The 17,106-nt window shown below is 36.7% G+C and overlaps 2 protein-coding genes, 1 long non-coding RNA gene and 9 other non-coding genes across 12 annotated transcripts; 1 reads left to right on the forward strand and 11 right to left on the reverse strand.

Annotated features, from left to right (window-relative positions):
- Nucleotides 1-4,716: 4,716 nt before the first annotated feature.
- LOC122000889 lies at nt 4,717-7,383 on the reverse strand. The gene is made up of 2 exons (XR_006117238.1): nt 7,241-7,383; nt 4,717-6,237 (listed from the first exon to the last, which is right to left on the reverse strand). It is a non-coding gene; the product is annotated as an uncharacterized LOC122000889 (long non-coding RNA).
- On the reverse strand, nt 5,393-5,480 carry LOC122003286. Its single transcript, XR_006117925.1, has one exon. It is a non-coding gene; the product is annotated as a small nucleolar RNA Z159/U59 (small nucleolar RNA).
- On the reverse strand, nt 5,546-5,621 carry LOC122003334. Its single transcript, XR_006117964.1, has one exon. It is a non-coding gene; the product is annotated as a small nucleolar RNA snoR122 (small nucleolar RNA).
- Nucleotides 5,666-5,759, reverse strand: LOC122003299. The gene has a single exon (XR_006117936.1). It is a non-coding gene; the product is annotated as a small nucleolar RNA R44/J54/Z268 family (small nucleolar RNA).
- Nucleotides 5,811-5,959, reverse strand: LOC122003321. Its single transcript, XR_006117955.1, has one exon. It is a non-coding gene; the product is annotated as a small nucleolar RNA snoR2/U65 (small nucleolar RNA).
- Nucleotides 5,995-6,212, reverse strand: LOC122003295. Its single transcript, XR_006117933.1, has one exon. It is a non-coding gene; the product is annotated as a small nucleolar RNA Z112 (small nucleolar RNA).
- LOC122003307 lies at nt 6,309-6,404 on the reverse strand. The gene has a single exon (XR_006117943.1). It is a non-coding gene; the product is annotated as a small nucleolar RNA snoR77Y (small nucleolar RNA).
- Nucleotides 6,626-6,720, reverse strand: LOC122003319. Its single transcript, XR_006117953.1, has one exon. It is a non-coding gene; the product is annotated as a small nucleolar RNA snoR31 (small nucleolar RNA).
- Nucleotides 6,813-6,914, reverse strand: LOC122003355. The gene has a single exon (XR_006117969.1). It is a non-coding gene; the product is annotated as a small nucleolar RNA R30/Z108 (small nucleolar RNA).
- Nucleotides 7,081-7,181, reverse strand: LOC122003304. Its single transcript, XR_006117940.1, has one exon. It is a non-coding gene; the product is annotated as a small nucleolar RNA Z107/R87 (small nucleolar RNA).
- A 1,953-nt stretch (nt 7,384-9,336) lies between the features above and the next one.
- On the reverse strand, nt 9,337-10,356 carry LOC122000890 (protein SRC2-like). The gene has a single exon (XM_042555384.1). It carries the CDS (start codon nt 10,256-10,258, stop codon nt 9,443-9,445), a length of 816 nt encoding a protein of 271 aa, XP_042411318.1. The 5' UTR covers nt 10,259-10,356; the 3' UTR covers nt 9,337-9,442.
- A 4,872-nt stretch (nt 10,357-15,228) lies between these two features.
- LOC121999178 (zinc finger MYM-type protein 1-like) lies at nt 15,229-16,563 on the forward strand. The gene has a single exon (XM_042553895.1). The coding sequence runs from the start codon at nt 15,229-15,231 to the stop codon at nt 16,561-16,563; it is 1,335 nt and encodes a 444-aa protein (XP_042409829.1).
- The last annotated feature ends 543 nt before the right edge of the window (nt 16,564-17,106 follow it).

Below are 17,106 nucleotides of genomic sequence, written 5' to 3' on the forward strand. Positions count from 1 at the left end.
CGTAGTCAAGTAATAAAATTTATATAAGTTGATTCCACGAGAACTGAGAATTAAATGCTAATTGGTTTTACATTTCAAATTAAGCTAGACAACAATGAATAATCGTTTATTTTGAGTTTTCAACTAAGATGTGAAAAATAATAAAAAAGAAAGATAACTAAGAAAGTCCTTAGTCCAGAAGATGTTCTAGGCCGTGGGTTTCATTGTGATAGTGAATATTGGGTTATGAATTCGCCCTTTCCTAGTTTATCACTTGTATGTTTGCAGGGCAATCTAAATTACTACCGAATATCATCCTACGACGGTGTATCAGAGTACTTCCCTTGCCAGTAACCAAGTATGTCATCAAGTGAAGAAGTAACTTAGAGAGTTTAGATTTTCAGGAGAGTACCTCCTGTCACAAGGCCTCCTCCGAGTGTACGTCTATAGATTACGTAAATCACTTGCATAGCATATGATTAGGGAAAGCCTATTAGGTCAAGTGATAGAGTTATCCATATATAGAATTGTTCTCCTTTAGGATGCTATGTTTCATATAGAAGGATAGTTACCTTAGATACTAAACGTTAAACAAGTATCCTAAGGTCATGCCGAGCTATATCGGAACGTACACTCAAAAGAGGCAACAACCTATACATCAATTTAATGAAAATTCAGGTTCACACTTAGACATAGACACACAGCAATGTATCTAACTCAGAAATTAGATCTACACATACAGAAATACAATCTAGATAGATAAATTCATATTCATAAAGAAAGTCTATTTGCTAGCATTTCATCAAACAGAACAAGTGTCATACAAGCTTCATCAAACAAGGAAATTGATAATTCAATAGAGTTTACAACATCTACACATTATAATTACTTCCTACGTCCTAGAATAATAGAAATTTACTCCATAATTGAAAAATTTACAATCCAAGAGCTCAAATCCATAAGAATTTCAAGCACCCTAAAGAAGGGGAGGAAAACTTATCCTTGACGTCGAATGAAGCCCTCGGAGTACCGATGAGGATGGAGCAGCAGGACGGCCTCGAATGGTCCAAATAACGCCTCCAGCTGCAAGGATTTGACCTAGATAATCCCTTGTCGCCTTGGATCTTCCTCCCTTAGTAAGGGGATGAAGTGCCCCTTTTATAGAGGTAACGGCATGGGGTGGTCGTGCCTTGAAGCAGAGCCAAACCGCCCTTCAGCTTCCTGGCCATGCCATTTGGCCAACTTGTCTTTGGCAAAATGGCTTGATTATGCCATTTGGCACGGCCAAAGTAGGGTTGCTCTGCTTTTCTACTTCTAGGCCATGTCATTGGGCACAGCTAGATCTTTAAACCTGCAATTCTAGAGGCATGGTCGTGCCTTAAGGCACGGCCATAGTTGTGTTTGTTTTGGAGAAAGGCACAGGTAAACTCTTGGTCGTGTCATTTGACATGGCTAGGAGCATTTCTGCACTGGTCCTCTCCTTGGTCGTGCCATTTGGCATGACCTCTTGCCTTCACTAGCCAGGCCCAATTTGCATCTGAAATGACTTGGGCACTCCAATCTTTGATGTTTTTCTCCTTGGGGTAGACAAGGTTAGGTCATGGTTTTCTTCAATTGATCTTCTTTTGTGTCTTTGGATTCCTTTTTCTCCAAATTGCTCCTGAAAGTGAAAACAAATACAAAGCAGATCTCTAGATGTAAAATAATAATTATACTGAAATATGTTAAAAAAGGGTGCAAAAGTATAGATCATAGGCAATGAATACTTAAAGATGTGTGTTAAACAATATAAAATAACATATATAATCTATGCACATAAGGTAAATATAGGTACATAAGCTTTAGGCACATGATGGTATAAATTCCACGTCATCAGTTCTTGAGAATCGACCCCTGATCATTATGCAAGAGATGTCATGTGCCCATCATCTGCGCTATCCTCCTGAGGTACAGTATCTCCTTAAGTGGCAAAGGTGATTTGATACTTTCAACCTCTAATTTTCATCGTTCTAAATCCTAGAATTGACTCTCACTATTTAAAAAAAAAATAGCAAGAGTCAATCATATTACTAAGTAAGACTCACTTCATCCCTATTTGTATCAGTTTGAGTCATATCTAATCCTATATGAAGACTAGGGAGATAGCGCGCTGGCTTTGATGGATGATTTGTTGACCGACAGAAAACTTCTTTAGCTTAGAATGGAACCTTCCTCCAATCCTGACACAATCAAACGATCCTACAAAGCGTTAGTGACCAAAGACCAGGGAAGAAATCCCTAGTAAGGCCCTCCGACGCTTAAGTTAATACACTTTCTAGCGAGAGAGCGAAGAAGAAGAACAGTAGTGAATCTTTTTTCTACCCACAGATGTATCTCTTTTGTTGCTTATGCCTTAGCCCTTTGTTGAGGTTGTTAAGATATACTGTTGTAACAGATCAATTAATGAGGAAATCCCCAAGGAATATTCTTCAACAACTTTAACAACCTGTCAGAATGTTATCTGCTACTTGTGTGCTACATTTATCTTGATCGGTCCTTAAGTCGGTCATTTAACTGGGATGTCTTTCATTGAATTTGTCGGGTTGATCTTTCATTTGGTCGGGCAATTATAGTAAACCCTATGAAATGAAGCGCCTTTAACCTGTATTAGTATCAATCTGCTCTGTCGTATGCTAAATACTGCAAAGATCTGTTCAGAGATTAGTATAATGCCCATAATATATCAAAGATCTATTCAAGCAACCATATGATAAATTATATATGTTAGAGTGTTTATTTATTTTAGGAACAATATAACATCATATAAATTAAACTCGGTTGACCTTTTCCCGATCGTCCATATATGTAGAGTTTCATAAGGATAAGTGTTTTTAAGCCCGCTAAGTCTTTGACCGACAGAGTATACATATGAGTCTTCTATTCGACCAGTTTTTATCTGACCGATTGTATATTAAGGTCTTTATGAGGCTATGTCTTTAGGCCCGGCCGGACTTTGCCCTGCTGGGAGTACACATAAAATATTATCTTCAATCGGCCCTTATCTGACCAATCGCATAGTAAGCTCTTTGTGAGGTTGAGTGTCTTTGAGCCCGGTCGAGCATACACAAAGAGATGTTTAACCGGTCTTTATTAAGTTGATCACATATTAAGATTTTTGTGAGGCTCAGTGTCTTTGAGCTCGATTGGACAAAGGACTTTGTCCGACCAGGCGTACACATAGAACCTTATATTCGACCAACTTTTATTCGTCCGATCATATATTAAGATCTTTGTGAGGCTAAATGTCTTTGAGCCTAGTCGGACTTTGCCAGGTCGGGCGTATACATAAAATCTTATGTTCGACCGACCTTATCCAGCCGATGGTATATTAAGATCTTTGTGAGGCTAAGTGTCTTTGAGTCCAACCAGACTTTTACCGGCCGGGCATACACAGAGAGACTTATGTACGACCAGTCTTTATCCGATCGATCGTATATCAAGATCTTTGTGAGGCTAAGTGTCTTTGAGCCCGACCGGGCATACACAGAAAGCCTTATGTTCGATCGGCCCTTTTCCGGCCGATCGTATATTAAGATCTTTGTGAAGCTCAGTATCTTTGAGCCCGGTCGGACTTTGCCCGACTGAGAGTACACATAGAGCTTTATGTTCGACCGACCTTTATCTGGCCAATCATATATTAAGATCTTTGTGAGACTAAGTGTCTTTGAGCCCGGTCGAGCGTACACAGAGTCTTATGTTCGACCGACTTTTATCCGATCATTTATCAAGATCTTTGTGAGACTAAGTGTCTTTGAGCACAGACAGGCGTAAACAAAAAGTCTTATGTTCGACCGGTCCTTATCCGACCAATTATATATTGAGATCTTTACTAGGCTAAGGACGCTAAGCCCGACCAACCATTTGCCCGATCGGATATACACAGAAAGTCTTATATTCGACTGGCCATCATTTGTCTATGTGAGCATAAAGAGATTTTAGAATGCTTAAGTGCCTAGAGCCCGATCGGCCTTTCTTCCAGCCGAGATCTTTTGAACCCATCCGGCCATTTATCATTTGAGTATATTATTTCTTTAAATCCATGGTAAAATCCTAGAGTCCTCATAGGTTTATATTCGGTCAGTCTTATCTAAGCATCCTGCTTTAATACCGTATGAACAAAACCTGAGAACTTTAGGACTGGACGATCAATAAAACAAAGTACTGAATACTCCGCCACACCATCTTAATTTTAACTACCATATTATCTTCTATAATCCGAATCTCTCAATGACTAAATTTTGAATAAAAAAAATTATTGATAAGCTTTTCGGGCGCAGATTTGAACTAGGGATAAATATCCTTAATCACCGTAGCATGAGACGAGAGCATCTCCGGCACTGACACTTGTTGACCTAAGATGTCCAATATAGCGAGAACGTGCCTTGCCCTGGACAATGGTCGTGCTGATTAAACTTTTGACTACGCAATGGCAGTGCAAAATTTTCCAACGCCTTCGAATAAAAAAAACAGTATCACAGGTTGGGAATTGTAAAGATTTCTAAAAGTGAAATATTATGCAGATTATTTCGGATTATTTCAAACTTGTGACTCACACCGCAAGACACCCGGATTATTTCGGAACGCAAAGCACAGGATACGGTAATCGAGCACAAGATCGGACAGCAAATAAATACTGCCTAAATATAGTTGGTAAGTTGAGAAGGCTTCACAAAATAGACACAAGTTGCCAGGACACGATGGAAAATTTTCGGAAACCAGACACAATAGAGGAAAATAAACCAGTTACAATACAATAGCTAGAGAGATTGATTTCAAAAGATTAAAAACTGACCATTTTACCTTGATTTACTAAAAACATTAGAGATTGAGTTCAGATTAATGCCTGGAGAACAGCGGGGCAACAAGCACCAGAGAGCACGGCCAGCCACAAAACCAATCAAAAAGTTGCACCAAAAGGATCCAAGAAGAAATGCTTGACTAGTAAGGTGAGCGGAAGAAGAGAATCAGATCCTCTGAGACTCAGTATAACAGCTGGGTGCTCACAATGGTGGGAGCGTGGCACTGGAGCGAGAAACCAGCCGTTAGACTGGAGAGACTGTTCAAAATGTGGGTGGGTACTTCTAAGAGCTCTTAAACGATTTACATTTGGGTAGCACAGATTCGATGTCCTACCTAAACTGACACCTGAATAATCTAACAAAATCACCACAAGTAATGCCCAATCGAAAAACAAAGATTTGTTAGGACGATAAACCACATTTATTATTGCATTAGTGCCTCAGATTAAAATCTTTTCATGAAGTTAGATCAAAGTATATTTATAGGAATCATAGGCACCTTACAGAAAACTGAATGAAACCATATAAACAAAACGACACACCGAGAAAGGAAGCATCAAATCACAAAAAATATAAACTCCTCAGTTCAGGTCTCCATTTTTATTCCGCAATGCTTGTAAACTCAGAAGAACGAAAGTTTAATGTTTAATCATCATCGGAGTCAAAAACTCATTCGTAAACAATCAAAACAAAACAAAAAACTCCAAGTGTAGAAAAAAACAAAGAAGAGCCTCAGTGGTAGTGACAATGTATTCGTCATCATTTAAAGTCTGATAATACGTGCATATCTATGCATCACAGGCAAAGAAGTGACGAGAAAAACTTATAACTCAGCAAAAGAAAAAGAAATTGCATCGGAGAGATTCCCATTTCCCATAGAACCAATCATCAACCTCTCTAAGAGTACAGATGTCCCTGTCTATGTTTATCGTCACTTGCAAAGGATATCTACAAATCACATTATGCAAATTGAAATAGGCAGACAATGAAAAATGATGTAATCGCCGTAAACGGCTCCGTAGATAAATTAAAAGTTATCAACAGATTCCTATCAGCAAACGAAATGCCAAAAGGCCTTTGTATTGGCTTGATAATAGCATCACCAGTCACTGCATTCGCTTCTGGAGACGTGGCATCAGGCCTTAACCAAAACAGCTAAAATAAAACGCAAAACAAAAACCCTCAGAGAACTGTTTAAAATCACACACACAACCGTGACGAGTTCAAGTCATTCCACATAGCCATTCATTTTAACATCCACAACAGTTCAATTCTTAAAGAATATGAAAAGAATGGAGCAAACGAAGATGGGTGGAAGTAACTAGATGCCACAGTTGCTGTTTAACGAGTCATACGGCACTTCCTATCAAGAAAGTTGTTCTTCCTCATTGGGACATCAAAACATAATCATGCTTTCAATCTGTGTAACAAGGCATAGATTACAACAAGAAAAACAAACTAAAAACTGAAAAAACAAGGGAAGAAATAAGATTCAAGCTTCAGAAAGCCAGGTGAATTTACATCAGAGAATGGGTTAAACCACATCAGCCGGTAATTCCAACATTTATTAGCAATCATCAAAAGCTAACACTTGGGAATCGAGAAAGAGAGAGATCCAGTAAGAAAAGATAAATCGAAAAATTAAAACAATGGCCGATAACTGAAAATCCATTATCATCAGCATGAACATGTTATTCTCATCCACAACCCATAAATAGGAAGTGTAGGAAGGTGTCCTAAGAAAATATTCATGATTTCATCATTTGACACGTTCCAAATATTTTTAAAATGTAATATCACAAGTGAACTACGATTCAGAAGTAAAAAACCAGTGCATCAGTCGGATCAAAAGATCCTCAGATCAAGTGTTGGATAATTTAAAATTTTACTTCATCCTTATCTCTACTTGTAAAACATATAAAAATAGAAAAAGCAAAACATTTACAACTAAAGGCTACTCCAAAGAATATGAGAAATACAATAAATTGGAGAACAAGGCTCAGTGTTGGCGTGTATGTTAAAGGTTCGATTCTGCCAGCAAGCATCTACAATGCGCACTTCAGAAGAGGGAGCTCAGTTATCCTCATCCCATCATTCTCCAATTATATAAAGCTAAAAAAAACGAATAAAACAATCTTTCCTAATAATAATACTATAGGAACCTCCATAAGATGATTTATCGCAATCGATCATGCAGAAACGTAGACAAACTAAAAGGGAAGAACATCTTTTTACGAATTATGAGAAGACGGAAAAAAATGGAGATTGCTCAGTTCAGCGGGATAATCGACATACAGATCCCTCGATGAGAGACCTGCTATCCGGTCTGTTGAGCTTGAATTTTCCAGAGTCGTCACGGCAATCCCTTCGAAAAAAAGAAACAAAAAAATTGAACGTAGAAACGAAGGAACAAGAAAACTTACAGATCTAAGAGAAAGAAGGGGAAATCATATTAAAACATCCACGATTGATTGATATATATAGATAAAAAAATATGGATGTATAGAGGAAGTGGATTAGGGTTTCCGCCGCAAGCTTCTCGCGAGAAGTTTGCGGCGAATAAAGATGTGGAATGAACCGGGGGATTAGGGTTTTATCGGGAAGGCTTTTGACTCGGACAACGTTGAATGGTTAAATCGGGTTCAACTGAGCCGATCCAACGGAGGTTTTTTATTTGTTCGGGTTAAGAAAACTATCCTTCTATTTTTTGTTTTTGCTAATAAAACAATTATCCTCGAGTTAGGAGAAAATTCCTTTCTAAAAACTTATATTGCTTCAAATACCAAACGGCAACATAAACAGAGATCAAATCCTTTGTCTCTCGTCGTTCTAATATACTGTCGATGACTTTCAGTCACTGTTCTAATTAATATTATAATCGAAGATGAATCTAAGTGATCATCATGAGTGCAATCGGTATCGAAATCCGATCAAATCTAAACAGGGGCTTAGATTGATGGCTAAGAAAAGTTTGTTTAGATCTGATCATATTCCAACGTCGATCGTACTGATAGTGATCTAATCGGAAAGTTTGCTTCATCATGAGTACGATCCTTGAGGATAGTTTGCTAATCGATTCAACTAATTGATTGACCATGACTAATCGATTGAGCAATCAATTTAACAGATTTCTATGCATTTGCAAATAATTGCTAATCGATTAGGCAGTATCGCAATGCTTCTATGAGCTCGTAGAAAATCTCTAATCGATTGTACCAATTAATTAGTATAGTCCTAATCAATTGGACAATTGATTTGGCACCTGTTCTGTAAATCATAGAAACTCCCTGATCGATTGTACTCTTTGTGCACTATAAAGAGCGTTATAATCGATTGCACCAATCAATTAGGCTTATACCTAAATGATTAGTTAATCGATTTAGGACCATTGAGTGCTTGCGATCGATTTATAAACTCACAAACTGATTTCAATTACCTTGTGTCAAATAACCTCCTGTTCTCTGGATTTTGTGCCTACAATTTCCTTACCTCCTGGTCTTCGTCTACCCTAACATCTCATCTGCTCAAGTTCTCACTATATACCAAGAATCTGGTTCAGGATTTTCTTGGACTTCTCTTGCCTTGCGTCCGGTCTTCCAACCTGTAAGGACTTCATCTTGCCAAGAATCTGACCCTTGACCTTCTTGGACTTCTCTTGCCGTGCATTCGGTCTTTCAACCTACAAAGACTTCATCTTGCCAAGAATCCGACCCTTGATCTTCTTGGACTTCTCTTATCATGCAAACTTGTAACTCAAATTAGATCCAACATATGTCAATCATTAAAACTTCTTATCTAGAGTATGATTACACCAACAACCTTGACTTTGACTTATCATATTAACATCATTAAAACTTCTCATCTAGGGTATGATTGCATCAACAACCTTGACTTTGACTTATCATATATTCATATCAGCTTAACTATCAACTTCATATTACCTTTAGGGTCACTCACAACGTACCATATCACTATCCATTGATTAGCTAGTTCTGCTCCCATATGATCAATTTGAACGTTCGATTATTATCAATGTAGCATTCTCGTTATCACTCACATTAGCAAATATTCAAAGGGGGCAAAATGATGAAATCATCACCTCCACATGGATTGACCCGTTTGATATTTATTTACATAAGTATTCATTCTAACAGATCCTCTGCACAAAGAGCGCTAAACTAAAATACCCTTAACCGGGTTATGATATATTAGAAGGATATACATTTATCACCACATTCAATTCCTAGCTAGAACATATTTATAAAAAAATTTCTTACAGATGGAATGCATAATCAAAAATGTTGATATTCTAAACCGTCCATTAATAGTTCTTCCTGATTTATAAAAAATTTCTATAAAATTAAACCGATTATCTCAGATTGGACATTACGGTTAATCATTTTTTTCCCTAAACTAAACTACCCTGGTGTCTGAGATATCACATTCTGATCCAAAATGCTGAAATCATACACTCTTTAAGCAGATCATACAAAGCCAATATACACCGCAACCTGTACACTGCGCGCAATCCATAGTTTTCACTAATATTCCAACAAGACCTACTGTACAAGGCTTCCAAAGAAGCGTACAAGAGACACCGGACAAGACACGTCTAGAAGCTAGAATCAAAAATCAAAGCCACCGCCGTCGTCAAATCCAGCATCGTAACCGGCATCGTAGGACGTAGCATCGGATATCATGTCTCCGATCAGAAGCCCTCCGAGTGCGCCTCCGAGTAACCCCGCCCCCAATCCCAATCCCATCCTGTTCTTCCTCGGCGGTTGAGGTGGTGCTGTCCCGTAAGCGTATCCTGCCGGCGGGTACCCGTACCCGGATGGTGGGTACCCGTACGCCTGCGGCTGCTGATAACCGACCGCCGGCGGATACGGAGGCGGCGGCGCTCCATAGCCCGTACCTACAGGGTACGCCATCACAGGCTCATCGGCCTTTGGCGCGGGTTGAGGAGGATACGGATAGGCCGCGGACTGCGGTGGATATCCCGTCACCGGAGCAGGCGCGGCCACGCGCTCGCCGAGCTTGTAGGAGAAGTTGAGAACGCCCTTGGGTTTGCCGGAGGTCATCTTGCGGACCTGGTAGCTGATGAACTGGACGGACAGCGCACCGTCGCCGGCGCCCGAGAGCAGCTCCGAGAGAGGCACGCGGACCTCGCCGACGTCTCGGTCGCCGAGGGTGCGCTCGGTGCGGAGGAGGATGTTGAGGAAGTGCTTGCGGGCGAGATCGGCGTCGGCGGGGACGGTGAAGCGGAGGGTGGAGTCCCAGGTGGGGTTGCGTCCGCCCTCGCGGTCCGGCGGCGTGCGCTGCCGCGCGCGGGAGTCGGAGGAGAGGGAGACGACGGCGTAGACGGCCATCTTGGATATGAGGTTGACTTCCTTGAGGCCCTTGGCGTTGATCAGGGTGATCTCAAGCGTCCGGTACGCCATGGCAGAAGAAATTAGGGCTTCGACACCGGATAGAAGGCAGAGGAGAATAGAAGAAGGGGAAGCTGATGGATTTGGGAATTGGGAACAATGAAGAAGAGGCCTCTATCTATAAGAGCGGTTCGAACGGGACCGTGTCGACGCGTTCATCTTACGCTTGTATTCCGCGTTTGTTCGTTTCCTCGAAATTGCTCGGATAAAACCTGCATTTTACCAACAGCAGATCAACAAACAGCAGTTTTTTATTTAAATATTTTATTTGAATTATTAAGCATTTTTTATAAAAAAATACTTGATGGACCTAAACTCTCGTTGCACCATTACTAATCTTGCGAGTGTGTAGTTTTTTCTTTTAACCATCAATTTTTTTTTCCAAAAAGTATTTAATTTTGGGCAAAACTTAGAAAACATTTTTTTTTAACCTAACCTTGAACCTATGTTGATTATATATATATATATATATAATTGCTATAATATATCATGTTTTTTTAATTAAAACTATTTGGAATCTCTAAAAAGATTTTAAATTATATTATTTTAGTTTGAATTGGGTCATTATAGGTTCCACTCAATAATTAGTTATAAATCTATGTGCTTAATATATTATGTGTCAAGTTAAAAATTATGATATTTTAATTTTTAAGATTTAATATTCACTTTGTAATAACAACAAAACCATAGATACTATAATTATGTAACAGTTTAATTGTAGTAGTTATAAAATCATACATATTACAACATGTACGTTAAACCAAAATTTTTAAAAGATCATAACTTCTAACTTGGTTAAATCATGGAACACATAATATATTAACTCAAAACTCGTTCAGATATTTATAACTGATTACATGTGAAACTCTAATCATTTAATTTTTTTCAAGCTAAAAAACATATTGTTTAAACCTATAATAATTTTAATCTTATTTTTTTATGTAGTAAATATGAAATCATAATTAGTATAACAAGCTTCATTTAGATAAGAAATAAAATAATAATAAAAATAGTACTTCAATTGGTAAAAACGATGGATAAAGAAGATCTTAAAAAAACATATAAATATATTAAAAAAATAATAGTCACAGTTAACTTCATTGATTATCCTTAAAATAATTGATCCGATTCTATTGAAATTTTTCATCGACCATTAGATTAAATCAGGAGTTCAAATTATGATACTTGAATGACAACCTAAATATCTTATCGCAATACTATAGCCCGACTATCATATAAATATATCTATAGGAGCTAAAGTGTATTGATTTCTAAACATCATCATATACATTTAATTAGAAGACAGTTTAAAATATAAAGAAAAAATAATATACAAATACGAGTATACAATGACGTTGATTTGGCACAAATTATTTTTTTAAAAAAAATTATCGATTTTTCACTTGAAAATATTTGATGACCATAAAAGCTTATTTTTTTTTAAAAAAAAAAATATAAACATGCGCAAAGGAAGGATCCATAAAAATGTATCATTTGCCGTGAATTTAAGTTTTTCAAAATTATCAAATAAACTTAATAAATTTTTATATGATTTAAAAGGCAAAAAAGAGTAATATATATACAAATGAAAAGGATGGTACGCATGATTATAATCATCTTAAAATTTTAAAACTTTTAGGATAAACTAATTTGCATATTAATTTGTGTTATGAACGTCTTTTACGTAGCAAAGTAAAAAACAAATTTTTTAAAGAAAAAATAATGATGGAGCTTTTTTCAGTAAAAAAAAAATATTAAGGATATATTTTAGTAAATTCCCTAATTGAATTGCAGCCAGAAATTCATTAGAAGGCAATGGTTTTTGTGTTTAATAAGCTATCCAATTTTTTTACTTATTAATATTAAAGATCATCTTATTATAAGGGCATCTCCTACAATAATTCTAAAGCATCCACAATAAGAACACTCATTGTGAACATGACATATGGAAAGGAGCTCTTCTCATAATGGCCGCAAAGACGGAGCCAAGTGAAACGTTACCCGGGCCGTAGCCCGGGGTCATTTTCTATAAATTCCTTATTACCATGTAATGTTCCCTTTTAATATTACCTGGGCCCCTGTTTTTTTTACTTTATAGCCCGGGTGGCATCCAAATCCAGCAAAGAGACCAAGAAAAATAAAATAAAATCCTTTTTTCACACTCGTCCGATTCTTGCATCCAAATCCAACGAAGTGAGAAGGAAGAAAAATAAAATAAAATCCCTCTTTCTCACATCTCCGCTTGATTTCTTCTCGATTCTTCTCTTCTTCTTGCTCTTCACATTCCACGCCTCTCTCGATTAGTCGATGACCGCTTGCTCGGGCTGCAACATCCTCAAGGAAGTCATCTTCCTCTTCACCGAGAACCCCCGAATCTTGTCCTCCCCTCCTCATCTCTCTCTTTGCCAACTCCCTCTTCTTTTCCACCTTTGAGTTTTCCACCTTCTCCCTCTTCGGCGAAGAGTCTTCGCCTGCAGTTTCCCGCTTTAGCTACCAGTCCACTACTAACCCCAAGAGCCCTACCTACTCTGAACTCCTCTATTGGTTAGGTAGAAATTTTCTTGAAGAAAAATTCGAATTTAGGCTTTTTCTATGTGTTGTATTGTATTTATTGCATCTCTGTTTTCTTATTCTAGTTTGGAATTTCTTTGTTTTTCCTCCATGAATTGATAACGGGTTACAATTTGTTCATTTAATGCTATTTTTTTATTTGATCATTCTCCATTATTAACATGACTTTTTATCTGGTTATCTACAATTTGTTGAATAATTCAACATATGAATAGACTAGGTTGAAACTTGACTGCCAAATTTTTTTAGAAACACAAGGATATCTACTATAATTCAGCGTAATGCTTTAAATTTTGATCGAGGGTCTCAAGTTTGCCTATATGTTCACATCTGCAGAAAGGAGGCAAGCAGAGGCTGCTCGTATCAGGGAGAAATACCCTGATAGAATTCCTGTAAATAATCCATGTTATTTTTTTTTTAAAATAACAATAGTTTCCACTGTCTCATACTAATTGTTTGTATGCTACAGGTGATTGTGGAGAAAGCTGAGAGAAGTGACATACTAGACATTGACAAAAAGAAGTTAGCTATTTCTAACACATGCTTCCTAGGATTTTGATAGCAAATACAAACTTTTTCCTATTTGCTTGATTTATTATTTATTCGTTTATTTGTCAAGTAGCTTTATTTTAGAACTGATGTGTGTTTTTAAAGGTTTTGCTACATGATTTCAACTGCATGTGACTGTTTTATTATTTTATAGATAATCATCTTTTCTATCGTATTTCAATATGGAAAGTCCTCCACTCGATTAAGTCCTTACTAGCACTGAAATGAATGATTTGCTTCTATTTAGCTAAATGTTCCATTTCCTTTTACTATGTGAAGCTAATAAATGAATATCTACATTGAAATTATGACATCTTGTTGATTCCATAAATTGGTACATTTCCTTAACAGCTTGATATATTTTTTTCTCTACTTCTATCTGACATTGTCTGCATTGCATATCGATATGTAACACAAGTTTATTTTCACTCATGTTGCAAGCAAAAAACAATGCTAGATTGATTGCCAAACGTGATAAAAAGACCACGTGTGTTACCTCTTGTTATTACTAGTTAGTAGAGTATTTAATCCTTTTATAATCCTCTTAGGAGTATGCCACCGTGGTTGCTTTGCTGTATCTTATAATAAATGAGTTTTTGTACTTTTTAATTCAATAAATAATGTTGGATTTTTAGCTACTACTATTGTTGTTGAATCTAGGTAGGCGAAGGTGAGATTTATACTAGAAATTGTGTTAGAAATAGTTCTTTAAGATTCATGAGATTCTAAGCTAATCATGTCAATGTTTATTTGTGTTAGGTTATTTTAATGTCAAATCAAGAGAGAAAAAGAGGAAACAATATTCTATCATTCTTTAAGCCAAGAATTGATAATCCTTTATCATCCGAGAGGACCAAGACTAATACATCCATTCCTAATGAGGAGTTCGAACCTTCTTCTAAATATCAAAGAGTTAAGTTTGATGAAACATCACTTGAACGAGATCCTGGATTGCGTATTCCAATATGGCGACATCCAATTAATTATCGTGATGAAATTAGATGAGCTTATATTAAAATGGGCCCATATCAGCCTAAATTGCAAGAGTACCCACGATCTGAATCAGGAAATCAACATCGTCGATTTCAATATACATGGTTTAAAAAATTTCCATGGTTGGAGTACTCTTCTTCAAAGGATGCAACATTTTGTTTTCCATGTTATCTTTTTGAATTAAGTGAAACACAACAATCTGCATTTACAGTTGAAGGATTTAAAAGTTGGAAACGCATTAATGATGGAGTCAAGTGTGCCTTTTTGTCTCACATGGGAAGTTCTAACTCAGTGCATAATAAATATGTAAAATCTGTTGTTGATGTGATGAATGTAACTCAACATATAGATAAAGTTATGAATCGAGAATTTTCTGAACAGATTCAAAAGAATCGATTAAGGCTTGCAACAACAATTGAGAGCGTTCGTTGGCTTAGTTTGCAAGCATGTGGATTGAGAGGTCATGATGAAACTTTAGATTCCCAAAATCGTGGTAATTTCATTGAGATGCTAAAACTTTTGGGAAAATGGAATGCTAGTATTGGCGATGTTATCTTAGAGAAAGCTCCGGGAAATGCAAAGTATACCTCACCAGATGTTCAAAAAGAAATTTTACATATTATTGGTAACAGAGTCAGAAATAAAATCCGTGATGAAATTGGAGATTCTAAGTTTTGTATTTTGGTGGATGAAGCGAAGGATGTATCTAACAAAGAGAAGATAGCTATAATTTTGAGATTTGTTGATATCCATGGCTTTTTACGGGAGCATTTTTTTTTCAAATTGTGCATGTTCATGACACCACAACTGCAACACTTAAGAAAGAAATATGTGATGTCCTCACTAGATATAATCTAGAAATACATAATATGCGAGGTCAAGGATATGATGGTGCTAGCAACATGTCTGGTGCTTTTAATGGATTGCAAGCTTTATTTCTTAAAGATTGCCCCTATGCATATTATGTGCATTGTTTTGCCCACCGACTCCAACTAGCGTTAGTTGCAGCCGCTGAAAATGAGATCTCTATATGGCTTTTCTTTTCGAATATGACAACTATTGTTAATCTTGTTACATCTTCTGCCAAACGCAGTGCCGAGTTACAATCTGCTCAAGTTAATGAAATTGCACGTTCTGTTGTTGTCGGTGAACGTGAGACTGGGCGAGGAGCTAATCAGATTGGTACTTTGCATCGAGCAGGAACTACTCGTTGGAGCTCCCATTTTGAATCTATTTGCGACTTAATAGATAAGTATAATGCAATTATTAATGTGCTTGAAAACATTGTCACTGATGGTTCCTATACTTCGATGCGTGGGGAAGCTGGCGGTTCCTTAATAGTGATGAAGTCTTTTGATTTCATTTTTATTTTGCATTTGATGCATAAAATTATGGGGATCACAGATTTACTTTGTCATGCCTTGCAACATAAATCTCTTGATATCATAAATGCAATGGATTTGGTCTCTACAACTAAAGCACTTCTTCTGACATTGAGAAATGATGGTTTTGATATTCTTCTTTCATATATCAAATCATTTTGCACAAGATTAGATATTGATGTACCAGACATGAGTGCTCATTATAAGCATTCTAGTCGTTCATGTCGGCAAAGGGATACCATCACAGTTGAACATCACTTTCATTACGATATATTTAATACTGCAATAGATTTTCAATTGGAAAAGTTAAACTCTAGATTCAGTGATGAGACAGTAGAACTTCTTATGCTTAGCTCTGCCTTATATCCAAAAGATAATTTTAATTGGTTCAACATTGATAAGATCTGCACTCTCGTTGAGAAGTATTATCCTGAGGACTTCACTGAACAGGAAATGCATAATTTGAGGTGTCGACTACAACATTATGAGCTCGATGTGGTTTGTCATAAAAAATTTCAAAAAATGTCCACTATCTCAGAATTGTGCCAAGGGTTATTTGAAACAAAAAAATTGCAATACTATAATTTGATTGACAAGTTGATTCGTCTAGTTTTAACTTTGCCTGTTTCTGCGGCAACTACAGAGCGTGCATTTTCAGCTATGAAGCATATGAAAACAGTTCTTCGTAATAGAATGGGAGAGGATTTTCTGACAGATTCTATGATTATTCACATTGAGAGAGAGTTTGCTACAAGTATTGATTCAGATTCTATAATTGATGAATATTATACTTTGAAGAATCGTAGATCACAACTTCAATAATATATGTATGTATATATGATCATAAAATGATTTTTTTTACTTTGTGACTTATTTGTGCTAATTAATTTTTTTCGACTTTTATTTAGGAAGTTGATGGCGCAAAAGTTCTTGAACTGGAACTCCAGCTGGAGCGACAATTCAAGTAATCTTTTAGCTACTTAGATACTTTGCCTCTTGTAGTTCAAATTATATATATCTAAAACATACCAAAGTATGCTTTAACGGTTTTTAACAATGCGATTGAGATTAATGTACCACAATCCCGGTTTTTGCCCGTGAAGACAACATTTAATCTTCTTCTAGTGTAAGTATACATCCATCATCTTTTCTATAAGGAACAATATGATTTCAACTACCCTTTTTTACTTTCTGTATCTTGCTTAACTTTATATTTTTTTACTTGGACATACATTTAAGAAAGTAAAATCACGACCAAGCGGTTTTGTAACTTTAATTAGTTGTTTGTTAGCTAGCAATTTGTTTGATTAATTTTGCTTCTCAACTTGTAGGTGGCAAACTTCCATTCTCGTTTCAAGTCACCCA

This window comes from Zingiber officinale, chromosome 7A (genome assembly GCF_018446385.1).
Source record: "Zingiber officinale cultivar Zhangliang chromosome 7A, Zo_v1.1, whole genome shotgun sequence".
Taxonomy (NCBI): domain Eukaryota; kingdom Viridiplantae; phylum Streptophyta; class Magnoliopsida; order Zingiberales; family Zingiberaceae; genus Zingiber; species Zingiber officinale.

Excerpts from the sequence above, each read along its gene's own strand:
- LOC122000890 (XM_042555384.1), bottom strand. The coding sequence starts at position 10,258 with ATGGCGTACCGGACGCTTGAGATCACCCTGATCAACGCCAAGGGCCTC.
- LOC121999178 (XM_042553895.1), top strand. The coding sequence starts at position 15,229 with ATGCGAGGTCAAGGATATGATGGTGCTAGCAACATGTCTGGTGCTTTT.